This window comes from Bos mutus, chromosome 11 (assembly GCF_027580195.1).
Source record: "Bos mutus isolate GX-2022 chromosome 11, NWIPB_WYAK_1.1, whole genome shotgun sequence".
Lineage (NCBI taxonomy): Eukaryota > Metazoa > Chordata > Mammalia > Artiodactyla > Bovidae > Bos > Bos mutus.
Window position 1 is genome coordinate 62733594 of NC_091627.1, and position 24349 is coordinate 62757942.

At 37.8% G+C, this 24349-nt stretch overlaps 1 protein-coding gene across 7 annotated transcripts in view; it reads right to left on the minus strand.

Moving 5' to 3' along the window:
• The window catches only part of GCFC2 (GC-rich sequence DNA-binding factor 2), an 85667-nt gene that overhangs the window by 22715 nt on the left and 38603 nt on the right, over positions 1-24349 (minus strand). Inside the window, exons 6-12 of one of the 7 annotated variants that reach the window (XM_005889037.3) lie at positions 17886-18072; positions 13324-13447; positions 12260-12341; positions 11685-11797; positions 10315-10514; positions 8171-8321; positions 1536-1657 (exon numbers count right to left, since the gene is read on the minus strand). In XM_005889037.3, coding sequence (XP_005889099.1) covers positions 1536-1657; positions 8171-8321; positions 10315-10514; positions 11685-11797; positions 12260-12341; positions 13324-13447; positions 17886-18072 — 979 coding nt within the window. Of the gene's footprint in view, positions 1-1535; positions 1658-8170; positions 8322-10314; positions 10515-11684; positions 11798-12259; positions 12342-13323; positions 13448-17885; positions 18073-24349 lie in introns of those variants that run through there. The other 6 variants (XM_070379518.1, XM_070379519.1, XR_011466065.1 and 3 more) reach the window with 6 other exon arrangements.

Genomic DNA, 24349 nt, shown 5'->3' on the forward strand with positions numbered 1-24349 from the left:
AGGATGCCCAAAGTAAGACTAACCAAGGTACAAATATTAGTTCTAACTCAAGGTATTACTGTGAACAGGTTTCTGTGATTCGGATTCTTAATCTGTAAAATGAAGCTATCATCTGTTCTTTAAAAATTATTTACTTTTGGCTATTCTGGGTTTTGCTTCTACTCAGGCTTTTCCCCAGTTGCAGTGAGCATGGGCTACTCTCCAGTTGTGGTGCATGGGCTTCTCTCATTGCGGAGCATGGGCGCACAGGCTTCAGTAATTGCGGCTCCCAGGCTCTAGAGCACAGGCTCAACAGCTGTGGTACACGGGCTCAGTTGCTCCACTGCATGTGGGATCTTCCTGGACCAGGGATCGAACCCATGTCTCCTGCACGGGCAGGCGGATTCTTTACCACTGAGCTACCAGGAAAGCCCTATCACCCATTTTTAACAGGATTGCTGGAACTAAGTGGGCTGACACAGGAACAAGACCTAACAGAGTACCGAGTACATAGCAGGAATTAGACAAGTAAGTCTTTTCATTCCCACTTACTTCCTACTTCAAATAACAGTTTATATGTATCTTTTTTCCTCTAAGATTACATGATTCTTGAAGGCAGAATCATGCTGGTATCCTCTTCTCTCGTTTTCTTCTTACAGCTTCTTTCCTTCATTACTTGGGACTTATTGGTGCACAGAATATGAATATAACATGTCTCCTTGCTTTTCAACTACTTTGATTATTCCACTCTGGGTATCCTCCAGTCTGTGAATCTCTCTCTTAATTCTCTTAAAACTCAACATAAAATTGTCTTACTCTTTCAACCGCATCAATCTACAATATTATCATCAACAAACAAATGATTTAAAAAAAGAGTACTGCAATAAAAGATTCAAGAAACTCTTACCACAGCCTCTGAAAAGTTCCTTCCTCTTTATGTTTTATGTTCAGTAAAACTCAATTCTACATTATGCTGAAAATCTATCCTATTAAATTTTGAATCCTCAAAGAGCTAACTGTTCTTGACTATGCAGATTACAGATAACTAGTTAAAATACTGAATGTTAATCTACTTTTAAAATTAAAGTAAGGTCATACTATTACTAGATGTTTGCCAAAAGAACAAATGTAATTAGTTTTATTTTCTTTTAGAAGCAATTAATGTGTACTAACGTATTTATGCCTGTTCATCTCTGCAGGGCCAATGTACATTCACAAACCTGAAAAACAGGTAGTTGGGCCATGAGACCTGTTGAACAAATCAGACCATTGAACAGAGAGAAATACGCTAATGAGAATGAAGGTAATAATCTGGGTCTTACTGCATGTTTGTGTATTCCATTATAATGATTACCATTCCTGTAAGAATGTTTGGAAATATCAAGGTGTATCCTTTCATATTACTAATTATATTGAGCAAAAAATGGTCGGTCCTAAATATTTTTCATCAATAGTGTTCTGATAATTACTTCTGCATCGGCTGTAAACAAAGATTTATAATAAATTATATTGATTTAAAAGTAAATCAAGAAATTCATAATTCTAGACATTATTACCTGTTTGCCTTTATTAACTTCATTTTCACAAGTGGAATGTTCTTCAAGAATCATTCTGCACTGCGTTACTAAACTTGTTGTCTGTGTGGTTGACAAGGGATCCCAAATGAATTCTACAAAGCCTGAAACAAATTTTCAGTGGTGCACAGTTTAGTTACTAGACTACTTTGCTGGTCACATATAAACAATTGAGGCCTTTTGCAAATGCTACTTCCCTCCTCTTGTGGTTTAAAAAAATCAATGCCAATCAGTACATTATGTATTTGCATACATACTCAATTTTCTTGTCTTTTTTGCATTTTGCTGAACTTGTATGGCTCAACTGCAACTCTAGTTAAATCACCTTGTCACAGTGTTGGTGTCTGCAACCATGCAGTTAAAACATGACTGGAAAAAAGTACACTTTAAATTGATCACCATGACACTCCAGTGAGACCAAAACCCTGTCCAGCAATCACATTTTGTTTCTCTGGCCCATTCTCTTTCCCTCTTGCAAGACAGTTATTTCCTGCCTTCTCCTTCCTCCTTGCTCTCAGTTAACGGACTCTACTCTTCCAGATGATTATTTCTTATGATTTCGTTTCTCCACCCTTGCTCTCACTGTCAGTTGATTAATTCCCAATTTGATGAGAAAAACAGAATCAATCAGAAGAGAAGCTCCACAAGCTCCTACCATAGCATCTATGAATCTAGCAGCATCTGCGCCCATAAGTTCTAACTTGTCTCCCATTTCTGTGGATGAAGCACTAGCCTCCTTGCTAATGCCAACCTTTTATTTGTACAAAAGACTCCTTGGCTTACTTGAAGATTCTGCTCCTGGAATTCTGCCCTCTCACTTCAGTATCACCATCACTTCTACTGGATCTTTTCCATCACTCTACAATTTTTTCTCTTGTATTAAAAATAATCCCTCTGTTGACTCTACTTTCCTCTCTAGAGCTGCCCTATTTCTTTCCTTCATTTTACAACAAAATTACTCAATAACTGTTGAAACTTTCTATCTCCAATTTCTTTCCTCAAACTCCTGAATTCACTTCAGTTAGGCCTTACCTCCAGCTGTTCTCCTAAACTACTCTTACCAAGTCACAGTTAACTTTCACATTGCGAAATCCAACGGCTGATTCTAGTCTCCATCTGATTTAACAGCAATAACTACAACATTTTTTTTTTTAAACTTGGCTTCCAGGATACTGCTGGTTTCTCACTGACCTCTGTAGTCTCCTTTATTGTCTTGCTTGTATTCCTGTTTACTTTCTAAATGCTGGACCTCAGGACTCAGGTCACTTACCTTCTCTTTCCTATTTATACCCTTAGTATGGCAAGTCAGTTTTGTGGCTTTACATGCACTCCAAATTTATATCTCCTACGTGGATCTGTCCTTTAGACTCATATATTTAATAGCCTAGTTGACAGCTCCATTTGGATGATAGGCATCTCAAACCCAACAGGTGTCAAACTGAGCTCTTGCCGTACCTCCCACCCAAAACTTGCTCCTCTCAGTCTTTTCCATTTGAGAAAATGGCAACTCTGTCCTTCCAGCTGCTCAGGCCAAAAACCACTTAAGTCATTCTTGATTTCTCTCTTTCTCTCTTGTTCCACAATCCATATCAAATTCTGTTAGTGTTAATACTTTTGAAATATATACAGAATTTGACCACTTTCCAGCCACCTCCATTTTTAACACTCAAGTCAAACCACTGTTGCTTAGATTACTGAAAAAGCTTCATAATTGATCTGCATACAGTTCATTCTTAACACAGGAACCAGAATAAGTCTGTTTTAATGATAGGGCAGATCTTGTCACTTCTCTGCTCAAAACTCTCCAATTGCTTCTTGCTCACTTACAGTAAAAGTCCTTACAAATGATTACAAGGCCCCATATGACACAGCCACTGTTATCCTGCTAACCTCTTCTTACTGTCCCTGTTGCTCACTCTACTAAAGTTACTCTGGCCTATCTGCTGTTTTTCAAGTAAATCAAGATAGCCCCTGCCTCAGGGCCTTTGCATGTGCTGTTTAGGATGCTGTCACCTCAGACATTCATTTGGCCCACTTCTTTACTTCCTTTTGGAAATCTGCTCATTTGTGACCTTCCCAGGAAGCCCTTCCCTGGCCAAACTATTTTAAATTGCACTCCTCTTTCATAATTTGTATCTTTCCCCCTTACTTTACTTTTCTCCTCAGCCCTTGTAATTAACACACTATAGATTTTACTTGTTCATCGTTTATCTCCTTCACAGAATGAAAGCTCCATAACATCAGGGATTATTATTTTGTTTACTGATGTATATGCTGAAGTTAACAACTGTGCTTGACTCTTGTAAAATATAAGTTAAATATTTTTTTAAATTTAAATAGGTTAAAAAAATACCCCAAATCAAATATAAAACTGATTTCTCAGGCATCTAGAAGATTAGGCTTGTAATAATCTTAGAGTCTACTATGTGCCTAGCATTAACTATTAGAAATACAGCAGTAAGATTAGGGTTGCCTCAGAACAATTTTGTCTAATGTCAAATACAAATATATTATATACATATATGTATAGTTGCTTAGGTAAGCAATTATAATGTAGGTACCATCCTAAGGATTAGAGTACATCAGGAACCCTGAAAAGGTATGCCTAACCCAGTTCCTAGAAATGATGTCTATATAGAGTTCTGAAAGATGAAGAGGAGTTAGTTAGCTAGATGAAAGAGGTATAGGGTTAAGGGATTTGTCAGGTGGATGGAGTGTAGAAGACATAAAAGCCAGGGAGAAGATAGCTTCTCCTTCTACCTCCACCAGTAGAGGTGGAGATGAGGGGATGAAGGAATTGAGCTTGGCAAAAGATGGGGCTAGAGAACTACTAAACAGAGACAAAATCCTGAAAGTCCTAGAAAAGTCCATGTTAAAGAGATTAGACTTCAACCTAAAGGCAGTTTAGAATAAAGTGTTTTAAGTGAGGTATGACAGAATCAGACTTACTTTTTAGACAGATCACCATGGCTTAAGTATAGAAAATGGGTTAGAAAAAGGAAAAAAGTAACGGATGTGGCAATTGCTTATATAAAGAGGTAAGAAAAAAGCAGGAGTAGATGACTTGGAGGTTCTGGTTTGAATATGTGGGTAGGTGGAGGTACCACTTTCTAGAGAAGGAATATAAGAGGAACAAGTCTGAAACAAAGATGAGAAATGTGATTTTGCATTTGGAATTTGAGTTGCCAAGTAGATATATTCAGAAGTTACTCTGATAAGAGATCTGGTGCTCTTAAGAAGAGATCTGGATTTGTTCTTCTAGTTCTTTTTGATTGAAAATCAAGCAGAAAAGCACTGTCCGAAAGAACTTTCTGTGATGAAAGAAAAAAACATCTGACATCTGCACTATTTAATATGATACTCATGAGTGATACATGGCCATTGAAGAACACCCCAGATATAGATGGCACTAGAGGACAGTATGCAATTAACCAGGAAGCTCAAAAAGAGCTACCATAAAGTTGCCAACATCTGCTGGATCATGGAAAAAGCAAGAGAGTTCCAGAAAAACATCTATTTCTGCTTTATTGACTATGCCAAAGCCTTTGACTGTGTGGATCACAACAGACTGTGGAAAATTCTTCAAGAGATGGGAATACCAGCCCACCTGACCTGCCTCTTGAGAAATCTGTATGCAGGTCAAGAAGCAACAGTTAGAACTGGACATGCAACAACAGACTGGTTTTATATAGGAAAAGGAGTACGTCAAGGCTGTATATTGTCACCCTGCTTACTTAACTTATATGCAGAGTACATCATGAGAAACGCTGGACTGGAAGAAGCACAAGCTGGAATCAAGATTGCTGGGAGAAATATCAATAACCTCAGATATGCAGTTGACACCACCCTTATGGCAGAAAGTGAAGAGGAACTCAAAAGCCTCTTGATGAAAGTGAAAGTGGGGAGTGAAAAAGTTGGCTTAAAGCTCAACATTCAGAAAATGAAGATCATGGCATCCGGTCCCATCACTTCATGGGAAATAGATGGGGAAACAGTGGAAACAGTGTCAGACTTTATTTTTCTGGGCTCCAAAATCACTACAGATGGTGACTGCAGCCATGAAATTAAAAGACGCTTACTCCTTAGAAGGAAAGTTATGACCAACCTAGATAGCATATTCATAAGCAGAGACATTACTTTGCCCACAAAGGTCCGTCTAGTCAAGGCTATGGTTTTTCCAGTGGTCATGTATGGATGTGAGAGTTGGACTGCGAAGAAGGCTGAGCGCCGAAGAATTGATGCTTTTGAACTGTAGTGTCGGAGAAGACTCTTGAGAGTCCCTTGGACTGCAAGGAGATCCAACCAGTCCATTCTGAAGGAGATCAGCCCTGGGATTTCTTTGGAAGGAATGATGCTAAAGCTGAAACTCCAGTACTTTGGCGACCTCATGGGAAGAGTTGACTTACTGGAAAAGACTCTGATGCTGGGAGGGATTGGGGGCAGGAGGAAAAGGGGATGACAGAGGATGAGATGGCTGGATGGCATCACTGACTCTATGGACGTGAGTCTGAGTGAATTCCAGGAGTTGGTGATGGACAGGGAGGCCTGGCATGCTGCGATTCATGGGGTTGCAAAGAGTCGGACACGACTGAGCGACTGAACTGAACTGAACTGAAAGTGAAGTATTTGGAATTTTCAGATAAATACTTAAATGAGGCATATATATTCTATGCTATCATTAATAATGCTTAATAGCTAAAAGTAAATGGTTAAAAGCACTATCTTTCCAAGATACCCCATGATTGCACTGTAAATTATTCTGAGGAAAATCTTTAAAGTTTAGTCAAGTTGGCTGAGAAGCAATATAAAGCAGGTTGCTTTAGTTTTTAAGAGTTTGCAGACTTTGCAGTCAGAATCCATTCTCAGTGACATGGTGGAACAGATCCTTACCAAGTATAATTTCAGATAAAACAAATTCAGACTGAGGCACAAACATCAGTGCCCAACAGCTCTGAGTACTAGTAGGAGGAGTAAGGGAAATGTAGTAATGTTTTTTTAAAGAAAGAAGAAACTCACCATATACAAAAATAAACTCAAAAGGGATTAAAGACCGAAATGTAAGGCCGGACACTAAAAAAACTTAGAAGAAAACATAGACATGACACTCTTTGATATAAATTGCAGCAAGATCTTTTTTGATACAACTCCTAGAGCAATGAAAATAAAAACAAAAATTAACAAATGGGATTTAATTTAACTTAAAAGATTTTGCACACCAAAGGACCATAAGCAAAACAAGAAGATAACCCTCAGAATGAGAGAAAATATTTGCAAACAAAGCAACTAACAAGAGGATCAATCTCCAAAATATACAAACAGCTCATGCAGCTCAATATCAAACAATAAGTAACTCAGAAGGCAGAGGATCTAAACAGACATTTCTCCAAAGAAGACATATAGATGGCCAAATAGCACATGAAAAGATGACCAACATCAGAAATGCAAATCAAAACTACAATGAAGCCTCACCTCACACAGGTCATAATGGCCACCATCAAAAAATTTACAAACAATAAATGCTGGAGAGGGTGTGGAGATAAGGGAACTCTCCTACACTGTTGGTGGAAATGTGAATTGCAACAGCCACTATGGAGAACAGTATGGAGCTTCCTTACAAAGCTGAACACAGAACTACCAGATAACCCAGCAATCTCACTCCTGGGCATATAACCCAGAGAAAACCATAACTGGAAAAGATACACTCACCCTAATGTTCACTGAAGCATTATTTACAATAGCCAGGACGTGGAAACAAGCTAAATGTCCATCAACAAAGGCATGGATAAAGAAGATGTGGTAATATTCCATTATATACCATGGAATATTATCACCCAGCCATAAAAAAGACAAAAAATGCCATTTGCAGCAACATGGATGAACCTAGACTGTCATACTGAGTAAAGTAAGTCAGACAAAGAAAGACAAATATCACGTGACATGGTTTCTATGTGGAATCTAAAAATAAGGCTACAAACAAACTTATTTACGTAACAGAAGTAGAGTCATGGCTGTACAAAACAAACTTACGGTTACCAGGGGATAAATGTGGGGAAGAATTAATTGAGAGATTCGGATTGACTAGACACACTACTATATATAAAACAGATAACTAGTAAGAACCTGCAATACAGCACAGGAAAATCTACTCAAAACTCTGTAATGGCCTACGTGGGACAGGGATCTAAAAAAAAAAAATGTGGATATATGTATAACTGATTTACTTTGCTGTACACTTGAAACTAACACAACATTGTAAATGAACCATACTCCAATAAAAATTAAAAAAAAAAGAAGAAGAAACGTAAGGGGAGAAGTTAAGGGAAAGACATACACATAGTAGAGATGGAAGTGTGCCACTAATAAATGACTTATAAAAGTAACTATTAAAGTAATGTGAATGTCACAAATACTAAAGGTCCAAGAGGATCAGGAGTTTGATAGCCAGTCACTTGCACAAACAAGCTGTTTTTAATCAGCTTAAATTCTAAATCTGTTGATTTCTACTGTATATTACAGTTGTGTTCAAAAACGAAAAAAATTTGTGACTGTAACAGAAATGACGGATCTTATACTTAGCTAAAGAACAATTTAATTTTATCAAGATTACAAAACAGTACCTATAAGTCGAGGAATAACTGTTTTGTTGATGACAGTGGACAAGATTTTCTTATCAGAACTATCTTCCTTCTTTGAATCTTCCATACTGCAATCTATAAATTCTTCTATAGATGTAAACCATGGCATCTGTTTTAAACCTATGGAATCAAACTTATAAATAAAATTATCCAAGTTATAAATAAATTCTTAATTTTTATCTTTATATAGTTAACTTTTTCAGTAATTACCAGAGCTTTTCTAAGGATCAAAGGAGAATAATTCCATATTTTAACCCAACATATACAGAGGGCTACAGTTTATAGGGTCACAGAGAGTTGGACACGACTGAAGCGACAGCACTCACGCACATACAGTACTAGACCACCAAGGCTAGACAGCATGGCATGACTAACACATGATGTCTAGGCAGTGAGACAGGATACTATATTTCACGTGTTTATTGATGTCCAGAAATGCCCCCCCTGTGTTTAGGACCTACTAAATGGCAGGTACTGTTAGGAACAAAATATACATTTATAACAATAGCAGTTAAAATATCCATGGAATTTGCTTTTAAAGATATACTTACCTTATACAAAATTCACTCTGGCTCTCCCAAGTCTCACTGGCACAAATGTATACTTTGCATGTGGCTTATCTTATTATTAAGCAAACAGCAGATAGCCAATTACTATTTGTTGAATGACTGAATGAACAGATCTTTGCTATGTGTGACAGAATACTCAATTCAGCTTGAGTGGTTAACAACTAGGCTGTCGTCCAACCAGCTACCTTAGGGATAAGCCTGGTTCCTAAACTAAGAACACTGTATGGCCCTGAACCTAACAGAAAGTCTAAAGGCATGCATGACTAGGGCAGAGGAAGATCCGCCTTAGTCAAGCAAAAGGGATTCACCCTTTGTTAAGTCTTTATTTTCAGCTCTCCTCTCTTCCTAGAATTTCATTTTCTCATTTCTGTTTGCTTAACCACATGGATGTCCCATCATCATTTCATTGTCTATAATGTAAAACTTCCTTGAAAACCTTTTCCCTCTTTGAAAAGACACCATTTCTATGAATGGAACTACCGTTGTCCTAATAACTTAGAATCCAAACCTTGGGGTCACTATTTTGATGTGTTTTGTTAGGGTTATTCGCAGCAGTTTATTGATTCTTCATAAAATCACTTGTAATCAACCCTTTCTTTCCTCTTTGCTATGTCACTATCACCCTGTGTGAGGAACTCATCTCCTTGGACTTGGGCTACAGCAACTGCCTTTCAGTTATCTTCACCTCTTTCTCTCTACGCTCCAAGTTAGCCTATTGCTCAGAGCTTCCTAAATCATTACCTTCATCACGTCACTCCTCCCATTACCTATCAAAACAAGTTCGTATCTCTTGATTTACAATCTATGCAGTCTCTACAAAACTACTATTTCTCCCCATGTACCTTTACAAAACACCTTTTTCTTCCTTGCTCTCTTCCTGTTTAAATTCTATATACCCTTTAAATCCTCATTTAAATTCCTCATCTTCATTGTAGCTTTCCTAGCCAAGTATTCCCATTATGTCATCTCCAACGTCATAACTCTTGGTACCTATTTTGAATTTCACTCAGATTGTAAAATTCTTATGGTCTGCTGCTAAGTCACTTCAGTCGTGTCCGATTCTGTGTGACCCCATAGACGGCAGTCCACCAGGCTCCCCCGTCCCTGGGATTCTCCAGGCAAGAACACTGGAGTGGGTTGCCATTGCCTTCTCCAATGCATGAAAGTGAAAAGTGAAAGTGAAGTCACTCAGTCGTGTCCGACTCTGTGCGACCCCATGGACTGCCGCCTACCAGGCTCCTCCGTCCATGGGATTTTCCAGACAAGAGTACTGGAGTGGGGTGCCATTGCCTTCTCTGTCTTATGGTCTAATATTACCTTTATTTTTTGAGTGATCTTCAACTTACCACAGAAGATTTTTTTAAAGTGTTTCCTTTACTGATGTGTTAGCCTTAAAACAGAGTGAGAACCAAGAAATGGTAAATGACTACTCCAAAGCATGATTATTAATTCCATCCCTAAAGGTGAGGTATTTTATATTATAGTTAACCTGATAACAAGAGGACTGAAGTAACTAAATGTGATCAGGATTATTTTTTTCACGTTAAGCTCATATACCTTAAGAGGGTTCCAGTCAATCAACTGAAATCGTATTAGGGGATTTAAAAGCTTCGGAATGCATAAACTAATGAAAGCTTCATAATAAGAATCAGGAAACTTTTCTCGCCATTGTCGAAATTTCAATAAAATATTCTGGATATTACAAAAATCACTGTGTACATCTTCAAAAATCTTCTTATGATCCTGTAAAATGTCACCTGTGAAGAAAATGAGTCTCTGTATATTACACATTTTACATTTGTGATCTTTAAGTTTGATTCCTATAAACATAGTTATGTATAACTTATGTAATCAACTGAGTTGAAAGTTATTCTTGACATTAACATATAAATTAGTTTTAATTTAAAAAAAACACCTTAATAACAACTGATACTGATAAAATCTACCATTTATTAAGCCCTTGTTATATGCCAAAACATTATAAACACATTATCTCATGTCATTATCATAACTATCTTCCCTAAAAGGTAAGTGTTTCTAGCCTATCTGTTTACAGACAAAGAAAAAGCAAACAACAATATCAGATACAGTGAAGTCAAGTAATTCGCTTAAGGTCACATAGAATAGATTCCCTCTTTGAACTCATCTATTTGACTGTAAAGCCTACATTCTTTCAGCTGTACATATTTTACCTCCTTACAATGCTAAAAATGGACTTTACTATAAATTCAATTCAAATTCAAACTCCGGGAGATTGTGAAGGACAGGAAAGCCTGCCATGCTGCAGTCCATGGGATTGCAAAGAGCTGGACATGACTGAGCGACTGAACAACAAATAGGGACTTCCGTGGTGGTGCAGTGGCTAAGACCCCAAGCTCCCAATGCAGCAGGCCTAGGTTCAATCCCTGGTCAGGGAACTAGATCCCACAAGCCACAGTTAAGACCTGGCACAGTTAAGACCTGGGCTGGTGCAGGGACGGCCAAATAAATAAGTATTTTAATTTTGATAACTGAAAGAAAAAATAAAATAAAATTGATAAAAAAACAAAAAAAAACAAAAACACAAAAACAAACAAACAAACAAAAAGACCTAGAAAAATAAATAAGTATTTTAAAGAACTGAAAGAAATGATAATATAGAAAGTATGTAGCAGAGAAATGAAGCCAAAAATGTTCATGGCTCATTTATAACAGGAGATGAAAAAGGTTGAGGGGAAAAAACTATAAAGATGCAGGAATACTCATCCTACTTCTCCATTTTATCCATTCTTTCAGAGTTAAAGACAAGTCTAATAAGGAAAAAAAAGTATTATTTATTCTGAATTTTCCCAACTATTTTGGATAGCTTAATATAAGGGCAATCATGGCAAAGATTTTCTATCATTTCAGTACTTCAATTAAGACACATCAGAAACTTGATAACTGACCTTGGCTTTTTTGGAAGTCAATCATGTCTGCTGAAGACAGTTCATCATCACTAGATGTTCCTTCTTCATGAGTACAATTCCCAGAAAGAACCCTTGCTTGTCTTCTTCGTGCCCTGTATTTTGCAATAAACCAAAAATAAAATATGAAAATAAATGCTTTAAAACAAAAAGTAAAAGTCATCATTACTTAAAATGCCCAGAAATAAACAATCATACTTTCACACAATTTTATATTAATATTTTTGATATTTTAACTTCATTAATCTGAACTGATTCTCTCTCTTATTCTTGTTAGACACTCCCATAATTTGGAAAAAGGAGTAACAATGTATTTAGGACTAGCTTCCTATGAGACAGTCCCAACCTGATAAATACCACTTTATACATTCCTTCTAACTAATTCAAATACATAAGTGTGTCTTTAAACCATGGGGTAGAGGACTGTTTAACTAAATTTTGGTTTTACACCATTCTCACAGATTAATATGCCAGGTTATAGGCATTTATACTATATGATTAACTATATTTAAACTATGAAAAATACTTGCTCAGTGATGCTTTAAGTCTTTAGTTACCTTCGAGATTCAGCCTCTTCTAAAATCCACTGAGTTTTTTCATCCATAGCCAAGCTTTTATTTATTGATGTCTCAGGTTTGTCTGTTAATGAATAAAATTGATTTTATACTGTAAATTCTAAAAAGAAATACAGTGAAACATTTTGAAAACAAAAGTTATATTTTAGGTATGTATACATATTTGTATATATAAACATCCATACATAGACTATGCTTAAATTGCATATTTCATCATGCAATGAAATTGCAATGTTAACTCTCTACCACAATATTAATAGGTATTGAGTTTGCTAATCTAATAAAATGTACCTTGTCTGGTGAATATAGTTCAGCACTCAAGAACAGTAACAAAAATAAAGTTTCTTTCCCTTGTATTCTTTTTCAGCAGTTTTCACCATTTTTTTTTCCTGTCCCTATGGTCAAATTCTAGAAACACATTACCAATACGTCATTCATATTATCTCCTATTTTAGCATATACTGCAACTTATGACCAACTAAATGTCATATATTTGAGTCATTTTGATTTTGCTTTTATCATCTACTTGATGTTGTGGTCTCATTTCTTTCACTATACCCTGACAGCACCTTAATCAAAGGAAGACATCTCTGCAAATACAAAATCAGTGTGAGAATTAAAGGGCTGCATCCAATTCTTTATTAATATAATGAGATCTTATAGATGATTCTATACTGAAACCCACCAGAATTTCTTTAACTTCCACAATCAATCTGTGGAAAATTTATAAAGTTAGGCTTCTGACACAGTCTATATGTTTATGTCGTCATCTCAAAATAATCATTACATGGTCATATAAATATTTTCTTTCAAACACTAAGTGATTAGAAGTCATAATTTTAATTTTTTTAGATTTGGACTTAATTTAAGACATTTTGAAGCCCAGATTTTAAAATGGTTTGGGAATTTTAGAAGAGGGTAGGTGAAAGGTCAGTGGGAAAATACACAATAAACATTTTTTATATAGTAATAGAAATATTTTTATCTTTTAGCTAACAATTTAGCTTAATGAAGAAAAAATCACATTGAACATGAAAAACACTAACATGATAACTGTTGTAAATACGCTGATTCATGTTTTAATTCATCTTGCCTGCGTTTCATAAAGATCATGGCTTGTTTTAAAAGGAGTGCGTGCATGGCTGATTCTATTTCTTGGATGCTGATAATCTGAAATACATACATAAGTAACATTTTGTGGGTGGTCATTAAATGATTATAAAAAATAATTATATATAAGCACATTATATGCTCAAATTTCATATAACAGAAACATTTTTAACACTATCACATCTCAATTAAATGAACATTGTGAGGAATAGACATAGCTTCCAATACTTATAATACTAATAAAACCAGGAAATAAACATTGTACCAAAACAGCTATAAATATCATAAATAATAAAACCTAACTTGGCTGGAGTCAGAAACATGGATAAAAGTGGCTAGAAAAGAAAAATTCTTTTTTGAGATAGAAGAGAAGAAGGAAATGATGACTTAGTATATATAAAACAAAAACAGTGTGATATGATACCTCACTGTAGTTTTGATACACATTTCTCTATTAGCAATGACATCAGATGTTTTAAAATTTTTATGTTAATCATTGTTTTATACATACTAAGTCCTTAAATTGGGGTCTTGAGTTGTCCTTTTCTTAAAGTAGACTAATCACTTTAAAAATACACTCTACTTTCTTCATTACTTTTAATTTACTTTTAAAAGATTACCAGATTAGTTTCTCCCCTATTGTTACACTGGTTACAAAGGTCAACAACAAAAAGTCTACATATAACAAATACTGGAGAGGCTGTGGAGAAAAGGGAACCCTCCTACACTGTTGCTGGGTGTATAAGCTGGTGCAGCTACTATGAAAAACAATATGGTGGCTCCTTAAAAAACTAGAGTTTCCATATGATCCTGAAAAACTAGAGTTTCCATATATGCCACTCTTGGGCATATATCTGGAGAAAACTCTAATTCAGATACATGGCATTCCAATGTTCATAGCAACATTATTTACAAGAGCCAAGACATGGAAGCAACCTAAATGTCCCTGAATGATGCCTGGATAAGGATGATGCGCTGTATATATGTATACACACACACACACACACACACACACACACACTGGAATACGACCCAGCCATAAAATAATAATGCCATTTGCAGCAGCAGGGATACACCTAGAGACAATAATACTAAATGAAGTAAGTCAGAAAGAGAAAGACAAATATATTATGATATTACTTATCTGTGGAATATAAAATATGATAAAAATGAATCTATGGGGAGGAATAAACCAGGAGTCTGAGAATAGCAGATACAAACTACTATATACAAAAAAGCAACCAGATCCTACTGTACACCACAGGGAACTATATTCAACATCCTGAAATACACCATAATGGAAAAGAATATGAAAAGAACATACACATATATAACTGAATCACTTTGCTATACACCAGGAACTAACACAACATTGTAAATCAACTATACTTCAGTTAAAATTTAAAAGAAAAAAACAAAAAGCACACCTAATATCAAAAAAGGACTTCCTGGGTAGCACAGCAGTAACAATCTGCCAGCCAAGCAGGAGATGTGGGTTTGATCCCTGAGTCAAGAAGATCCCCTGGAGAATGAAACGGCAGGCCACTCCAGTATTCTTGCCTGGGAAATCCCATGGACAGAGAAGCCTGGCAGGCTTCATGGGGTCAAAAAGGAGTGGGACACAACTTAGTGACTAAACAACAACAACAAATATCAAAAAACCATCTCAACAAAATCAAAAGACAAACCAAATTGGAATGTATACCTACATCAAATAGGATAAAGCACTAAAATTTTTAAGCAATAGAAAGCTGTTCATCATATACTGGGAAAAAGGAAAAAAACCCACAAAAACAAACCCACAGTATGAACAAGAAGATAGCAGGGTAAAGGACACAAATAATTCACTACAAGAAAACTGTGTGTGTTAAGAAAACAAATGACTTGTGAGATCAAAATAAATACATAAAAACTAAATACACTAGAAACTGATAAAACTTTTCTGAAGGATAATTTAGTAATGTTTCATAAGCCTTAATGTATTTAGACACTTTGACTTAGTAATTCAATTTCTAGAACTTTTCTTAAACAGACAGAATTTTAAAAATTTATATTGCTATTTCAGTCAGTTCAGTTCAGTTGCTGAGTCATGTCCGACTCTTTGTGACCCCATGGACTGCAGCCTGCCAGGCTTCCCTGTACATCACTACCTCCCGGAGCTTGCTCAAACTCTTGTCCATTGAGTCAGTGATGCCATACAACCATCTCATCCTCTGTCATCCCCGTCTCCTCCTGCCTTCAATCTTACCCAACATCAGGGTCTTTTCTAATGAGTAAGCTGTTCGCATCAGGTGGCCAAAGCACTGGAGCTTCAGCTTCATCATCAGTCCTTCCAGTGAATTTTCAGGACTGATTTCCTTTAGGACTGACTGGTTTGATCTCCTTGCAGTCCTCTCCAACACAATTAAAAAGCATCAATTCTTTGTATTTAGTTTTCTTTATGGTCCAACTCTCACATCCATACATGATTACTGGAAAAACCACAGCTTTGACTAGACGGACCTTTGTCAGCAAAGTAATGTCTCTGCTTTTTGATATGTCGTCTAATTTGTCATAGCTTTTCTTCCAAGGAGCAAGTGTCTTCTAAATTCATGGCTGCGGTCACCATTTGCAGTGATTTTCGAGTCCAAGAAAATAAAGTCTATCACTGTTTCCATTGTTTCCCCATCTATTTGCCATGAAGTGATAGGACTGGATACCATGATCTTCATACTTTGAATGTTGAGTTTTAAGCCAGGTTTTTCATTCTCCTCTTTCACCTTCATCAAGAGGCTCTTTAGTTCCTCTTTCTGCCATAAGGGGAGTGTCATCTGCGTATCTGAGGTTATCGATATTTCTCCTGGCAATCTTGATTCCAGCTTGTGTTTCATCCAGCCTGGCATTTTGCATGATATACTCTACATATAAGTTAAATAAACAGGGTGACAATACACAACCTTGACGTACTCCTTTTCCAATTTGTAACTAGTCTGTTGTTCCATGTCCAGTTCTAACTGTTGCTTCCTGACCTGCACAAAGATTTCTCAGAAGGCAGGTCAGGTGGTCTGGTATTCCCATCTCTTTCAGAATTTTCCACAGTATGTTGTGATCCACAGTCAAAGGCTTTAGTATAGTCAATCAAGCAGAAGTAGATGTTTTTCTGGAACTCTCTTGCTTTTTCTATGATCCAGTGGATGTTAGCAATTTGATCTCTGGTTCCTCTGCCTTTTCTAAATCCAGCTTGAACATCTGGAAATTCTCGGTTCATGTACTATTGAAGCCTCGCTTGGAGAATATTGAGCATTTCTTTACTAGCGTGTGAGATGAGTGTAATTGTGTGGTAGTTTGAACATTCTTTGGCATTGCCTTTCTTTGGGCTTGGAATGAAAATTGACCTTTTCCAGTCCTGTATCCATACTGAGTTTTCCAAATTTGCTGGCATATTCAGTGCAGCACTTTCACAGCATCATCTTTTAGGATTTGAAATAGCTCAACTGGAATTCCATTACCTCCACTAGCTTTGTTTGTAGTGACGCTTCCTAAGACCCACTTGACTTCGCATTCCAGGATGTCTGGCTCTAGGTGAGTGATCACACCACCGTGGTTATCTGGGTCATTAAGATCTTTTTTAGATAGTTCTTTTGTGTATTCTTGCCACCTCTTCTTAATATCTTCTGCTTCTGTTAGGTCCATATCGTTTCTGTCCTTTATTGTGCCCATCTTTGCATGAAATGTTCCTTTGATATAGCTAATTTTCTTGAAGAGATTTCTAGTCTTTCTCATTCTATTGTTTTCCTCTATTTCTTTGCACTGATCACTGAAGAAGGCTTTCTTATCTCTCCCTGCTATTCTTTGAAACTCTGCATTCAGATGGGTATATCTTTCCTTTTCTCCTTTGCCTTTAGCTTCTCTTCTTTTCACAGCTATTTGTAAGCCCTCTTCAGACAACCATTTTGCCTTTTTGCATTGTTTTTTCTTGAGGATGGTCTTGATCACTGCCTCCTGTACAATGTCATGAACCTCTGTCCATATTTCTTCTATTTTTATGTAAATATTGCTATTTACATGTTCCAAAATGATTACAAAAACACCTAACTGTCCAACATTAAGGGAATACTTAATATTCCACTATCCCCACTCCAGTACGCTTGCCTGGAAAATCCCATGGATGGAAGAGCCTGGTAGGCTGCAGTCCATGTTAAGGGTCGGACACGACTGAGCGACTTCACTTTCACTTTTCACTTTCATGCATTGGAGAAGGAACTGGCAACCCACTCCAGTGTTCTTGCCTGGAGAATCCCAGGGACGGGGGAGCCTGGTGGGCTGCCGTCTATGGGGTCGCACAGAGTCAGACAGGACTGAAGTGACTTAGCAGTAGCAGCACATCAAAAATAGGTAGGAAGAATCCTAGATGAAGTACCTAGTTATGGGATTTAAACTAAAAAAAAAAAAAAAAAAATCGCATGGTAAGGGAATTTCTGTATAAAAAGGAAATGATTCAGTATTTATAGACACATACCTTTTCATTAAGACAGTCAATTAAATTTTCCACATAAATTTTCATGCTTTTATAGAATTTAAAACTTAGAGTTTGATTTGATGAATTCTCTAGGTTCTGGATGGTACTCTTTGAGCTCTTGATATCTTGTATATATTTTTCATATTCTCTTAGATGTGAGCGGTGAGTGTCCTGTAGTAATGTTAATCTAAATAAATAGAAAATAAACATAAAAATTGCTTTATATTACAAATGTATTTCTATTATAGTAAGTAGCAGTCTAATGGGAGAAGGCAATGGCACCCCACTACAGTACTCTTGCCTGGAAAATCCCATGGACGGGGGAGCCTGGTAGGCTGCAGTCCATGGGGTCGCTAGGAGTCGGACACCACTGAGCGACTTCACTTTCACTTTTCATTTTCATGCATTGGAGAAGGAAATGGCAACCCACTCCAGTGTTCTTGCCTGGAGAATCCCAGGGACAGGGGAGCCTGGTGGGCTGCCGTCTATGGGGTCGCACAGAGTCAGACACGACTGACATGACTTAGCAGCAGCAGTCTAATGAAAATTTTTTCAGAGCTACCTTATAAAGACCACCAAGGAAACTGACAATCATATAAACCTGGGTTTATAAGACCTGTGGAGCAAAGGAAAATTCCACGATAAGAGAGGCTTCAAAGGGAAAGGTAGCATAGGACATGGAGAGATTTTTAGGTGCTACAGCTAATCTCAGGGTAGTCTTAGAGGACAAGTTAGTGTGGATGGATCAGAATTTGTAAACTAGGTGACCTGCTACAATAATCGTGCAAAGTCTCTTCAGTCATGTCCCACTCTGTGACCCTAGGGACTGTAGCCTTCCAGGCTCCTCTGTCCATGAGATTCTCCAGGCAACAGTACTGGACTGGGATGCAATGCCCTCCTCCTCCATATGTGTACTTACTTTATATAGGCAGTAACAGTCTTTCTTTTGCAATGTTTCAAAGGGTGGGGTATGTGCGGAGTCTGAGGTGGTCCAGTCTTCCAATCTTGATGAGCATCTCTGGACCTTTAATCTTGCCTCAGGTGGTTTCACTGCCTTGCATTTCTCTTCAAGCTGTTGTTCAGGACATTGCTCTTTTTTTACACTTCGGGTCTCCTGCTTTGAAGAGATGTAAGGGAGCTGCACACAACCTAGTCTTGATTAGACAAGGCTATGTGAGTGCAGGATCTAGTTGGTCCAGTCTCCTAATCTTGACGAGCTTCTCTGGACCTTTAATCTTGCCTCGGGTGGTTTCATTGCTGTTCCTCCTTTGTTTAGCAACTGTACTGCCATTTGGAACAGAGAGAGGGTCATGGAAACTAGAGTCTAGCCTATAATAAATGATGGGGAAAAAAAAAAAAGGCCTCAATACCTAGGAGCTCCGCAGGACCCTGCTAGGCTCAACACCTCCTTTTCTTTGATACTCCTCTATCTTGAGGACCACTGAATCCTTCCCATTTCTCTTCAAGCTGTTGCTCAGGACACTGCTCTTTTTCACACTTTCAGGAGCATCGGGTCTCCTGCTTTGAAGAGATGTAAGGGAGCTTCCAGGCAAGGCGGAGACCTTGTCCCATTTCAGGTGAGTTTTCCAGCACAGCTTCACAAGCGACGTCTTAATAATGTCCTTGTTGTTACTGTTGTTCAGTTGCTCCATGTCTGACTCTTTTCGACCCCATGGACTGCAGCACTCCAGACTTCCCTGTCCTTCACCATCTCCTGGAGCTTGTTCAAACTCACATCTATTGAACTGGTGATGCCATCCAACCATCTTATCCTCTGTCATCCCCTTCCCCTGCCTTCAATCTTGCCCAGCATCAGGGTCTTTTCCAATGATTTGGATCTTTGCATCAGATGGCCAAAGTATTGGAGCTTCAGCTTCAACATCAGACCTTCCAATGAATATTCAGGATTGATTTCCTTTAGGACTGACTGGTTGGATCTCCGTGCAGTCCAAGGGACTCTCAAGAGTCTTCTCCAACATCACAGTTCAAAAGCAATCAATTCTTCAGTGCTCAGCCTTCTCTACAGTCCAACTCTCACATCCACACAAGACTATTGGGAAAACCATAGCTTTGACTAGATGGACCTTTGTTGGCAATGTAATATCTCTGCTTTTGAATATGCTGTCTAGGTTGGTCATAGCTTTTCTTCCAAAGTGCAAATGTCTTTCAATTTCATGGCTGCAGTCCCCATCTGCAGTGATTTTGGAGCCCAAGAAAATAAAGTCTATCACTGTTTCCATTGTTTCCCCATCTATTTGCCATGAAGAGATGGGACCGGATGCCATGATCTTCATTTTTTGAATGTTGAGTTTTAAGCCAGATTTTTCACTCTCCTCTTGCACCTTTATCAAGAGGCTCTTTAGTTCCTCTTCGCTTTTTGCCATAAGGGTGGTGTCATCTGCATATCAGAGGTTATTGATATTTCTCCTGGCAATTCTGATTCCAGCTTGTGTTTCATCCAGTACAGCATTTTGCATGATGTGCTCTGCATATAAGTTAAATAAGGAGGGTGACAATATACAGCCTTGATGTACTCCTTTCCCAATTTTGAACCAGTCTGTTGTTCCATGTCCAGTTCTAACTGTTGCTTCTTCACTTGCATACAGATTTCTCAGGAAGCAGGTATGGTGGTCTGGTATTCCCATCTCTTGAAGAATTTTTCAGTTTCTTGTGATCCACACAGTCAAAGGCTTTAGCATAGTCAATCAAGCAGAAGTAGATGTTTTTCTGCCACTCTCTTGCTTTTTCTGTGACCCAGTGGAAGTTGGCAATTTGATCTCTGGTTCCTCTACCTTTTCTAAATCCAGCTTGAACATTTGGATGTTCTCAGTTCATGTACTGTTGAAGACTCACTTGGAGAATATTGAGCATTACTTTGCTAGCGTGTGAGATGAGTGCAATTTGGTGGTAGTTTGAACATTCAACCTTCTTAATCATATCCTTAAGAAGGGTTTTTTGGTAATTTGTGATCCTTTAGTGGTCTTATATTTGAAACACAAGAGTCCATGTGGAATTACTGTTAGATCAGTCTGTGGTATTCCTTAGAATATAGGTATCTGTTAGTTAGTGTTAGTCATTCAGTCGTGTCCGACTCTTTGGGACTCCACGGACTGTAGCCTCTGTCTATGGAATTCTCTAAGCAAGAATACTGGAGTGGGTAGCCATTGCCTTCTGCAGGGGATCTTCCCAACCCAGGAGCTGGTATTAAAGACATTTGAGCATGCTATGATTTGGTATGAATTTTTTTGTTTTGTGACCTATATTTGACACTGTGAGTACATTAGAATTAGAGAATTAACTACTAATGAAATAAATTCATAATATTTGGACCTGAATCAAACAATTAAAAAAATTAAACTTTTGCTAATCTCCTTATGGGCTTCACTGGTGGCTCAGTGGTACAGAATCCGCCTGCCAATACAGGAGATACAGGTTCAATCTCCAGGCAAGATCCCCTGGAGATGGAAATGGCAGTATTCTTGCCTTGCAAATCCCATGGACAGAGGATCCTGGCACATCAGGCTTAGCTGCCCTATGACATGTGTAATCTTCCCAGACCAGGAATTGAATCTGTGTCCCCTACATTGGCAAGGTGTACTCTTAACCACTGGACCACCAGGGAACTCCAAGAGATAACTATTAATAGCAACAGATAATGGTTAGCTAGGCTTTAGAAATGTATTTGTACTAAGAACCTTAAAAACATAACCTAACTTTTGTTGCAGTTAACCTTCCCTGGAAATTTATATTAAGAAATAATATTACATTATATATGGAATTTAGAAAGATGGTAACCATAACCCTGTGTACGAGACAGCAAAAGAGACACTGATGTATAGAACAGACTTATGGACTCTGTGGGAGAGGGAGAGGGTGGGAAGATTTGGGAGAATGGCATTGAAGCATGTATAATATCATGTATGAAACGAGTCGCCAGTCCAGGTTCGATGCACGATACTGGATGCTTGGGGCTGGTGCACTGGGACGATCCAGAAGGATGGTATGGGAAGGGAGGAGGGAGGAGGGTTCAGGATGGGGAACACATGTATACCTGTGGCGGGTTCATTTTGATATTTGGCAAAACTAATACAATATTGTAAAGTTTAAAAATAAAATAAAATTTAAAAAAAAAAGAAATAATATTACAGTTTAAATGACTTATAGGAACAAAATGTTCATTATCTGTCACATTATTTATAATAGACAAATTTAGAAATCAAAACATCTAACATAGAAATGCAATATACCAACTATATGGATTAACAAAATATTACTATATGCTTATAATTTTTTACTGTAGTAAAAAGCATGTGACTTACAATATTAACCATTTTAAAGTACATTACAGTAGTATTAACTATATGCACACTGCTGTATAACAGATCTTTAGAACTCTTTCATCCTGCAGAAGTGAAATTCTATACTCATTGATCAACAACTTTCCATTCCACTCCCCTCCACATGGGGCAAACACCATTCTACTTCTGGTTTCTAAGAGTCTGACTACTTTGTTTGTGTGCTTAGTTGCTGAGTCCTGTCTGACTCTTTGTGAACCCACTGACTATAGCCTGCCAGGCTCCTATGTCCACGAAATTTTCTAGGCAAGAATACTGGAGTGGGTTGCCATTTCCTACTCTAGGAGATCGTATTGACCCAGGAATTGAAGTGGTGTCTCTTGCATCTCCTAAACTGGCAAGTGGATTCTTCACCACTGCAACACATCATACAGAGTTTCCCAAATGGCTCAAGTAGTAACGAATCCACCTGCCAATGGAGGAACTGCAGGAGATGTGGGTTCAGTCCTTGGGTTGAGAAGATCCCCTAGAGTGAGGTTATGTTCTGTAATTCTCTAATCATTAGTGATGTTGAGCATCTCTTCATGTTCCTTCAACACTTGTATGTCTTCGAGGAAGGTTTATTCCAATCCTTTGACCATCTTTCTGTTGGGTAGTTTGTTGTTGAATTATATGAGCTACTTACATATTTTGGGTATTAACCGCTTATCATATACACAGTTTGCAAATATCTTCTCTCATTCTGTTGGCTGCCTTTTCACTTTGTTTATTATTTCCTTGCTATGCAGAAACTAGTTTCATATAGTCCCAACTGTCTATTTTTGCTTTTATTGCTTGTGTTTTTTCTTTCCTGGGTCCTTTGAGATTCCATATGTATTGGTGTTGGAAAAGACTCTTGAGAGTCCCTAGGACTGCAAGGAGATCCAACCAGTTAATCCTAAAGAAAATTAGTCCTGAATATTCATTGGAAGGAATGATGCTGAAGCTGAAGCTCCAATACTCTGGCCACCTCATGCAAAAAACCAACTCATAGGAAAAGACCCTGATGCTGGGAAAGACTGAAAGCAAGAGGAAAAGGGGACAACAGAGGATGAGATGGTTGGATGGCATCACAGACTTAATGGACATTAATTTGAGTGGGCTCTGGGAGTTGGTAATGGACAGGGAAGCCTGGAGTGCTGTAGACCATGGGGTCGACTGAGCGGCTGAACTGACCTGAATCTATTTTAGGATTTTTTCCCCTATTTCTGCAAAAAATGGATTGGGATTTTGATAGAGAATGCATTACATCTATAGATTGCTTTGGGTAATATGGACATTTTAACTATATTAAATTTTCTAAACCATGATCATGGATACCTTTACATTAATTTATGTCTTCAATTTCTTTCAGCAATATTTTGTAATTTCTGGTGTATAAAACTTGCACCCCTTGACTAATTCCTAAGTTATATTCTTTTTAATGCTTTTGTAAATGTTTTCTAAATATATATTTTTGGACTTTTCATTGTTAGTGCACAGAAACAACTGATTTTCATCCTGCAATTTTGCTAGATTTATTAGCTCTAACAGGGTTTGTATTTGTTTCTTTGTGTTAAATGCAGTCTTTAGGTTTTCCCATGTGTAAGATCATGTCATCCGTGAACAGAGATAATTTTACTTCTTGCTGTCCTATTTTGATGTCTTTTTATTTTTATTCTCACCTGAATTCTCTGGCTAGGGCTTGCAATACTTTGTTGAATACAAGAGACAAGAACAGGCATCCCTGCCTTGCTCCTGACCCTACAGGGAAAACTTTCAGTTTTCCATGACTAAATATGATATTAGCTGTCCATTACTCCTGCTGCCAAGTCGCTTCAGTCGTGTCCGACTCTCTGCGACCCCATAGACAGCAGCCCACCAGGCTCCCCCATCCCTGGGATTCTCCAGGCAAGAACACTGGAGTGGGTTGCCATTTCCTTTTCCAATGCATGAAGATGAAAAGTGAAAGTGAAATCACTCAGTCGTGTCTGACTCTTAGTGACCCCATGGACTGCAGCCCACCAGGCTCCTCTGTCCATGGGATTTTCCAGGCAAGAGTACTGGAGTGGGGTACCATCGCATTACTCCTATATGGTCTTTATTATGTTGAAGTATTAACAATTTCTCATAAAAGCATGCTTAACATCG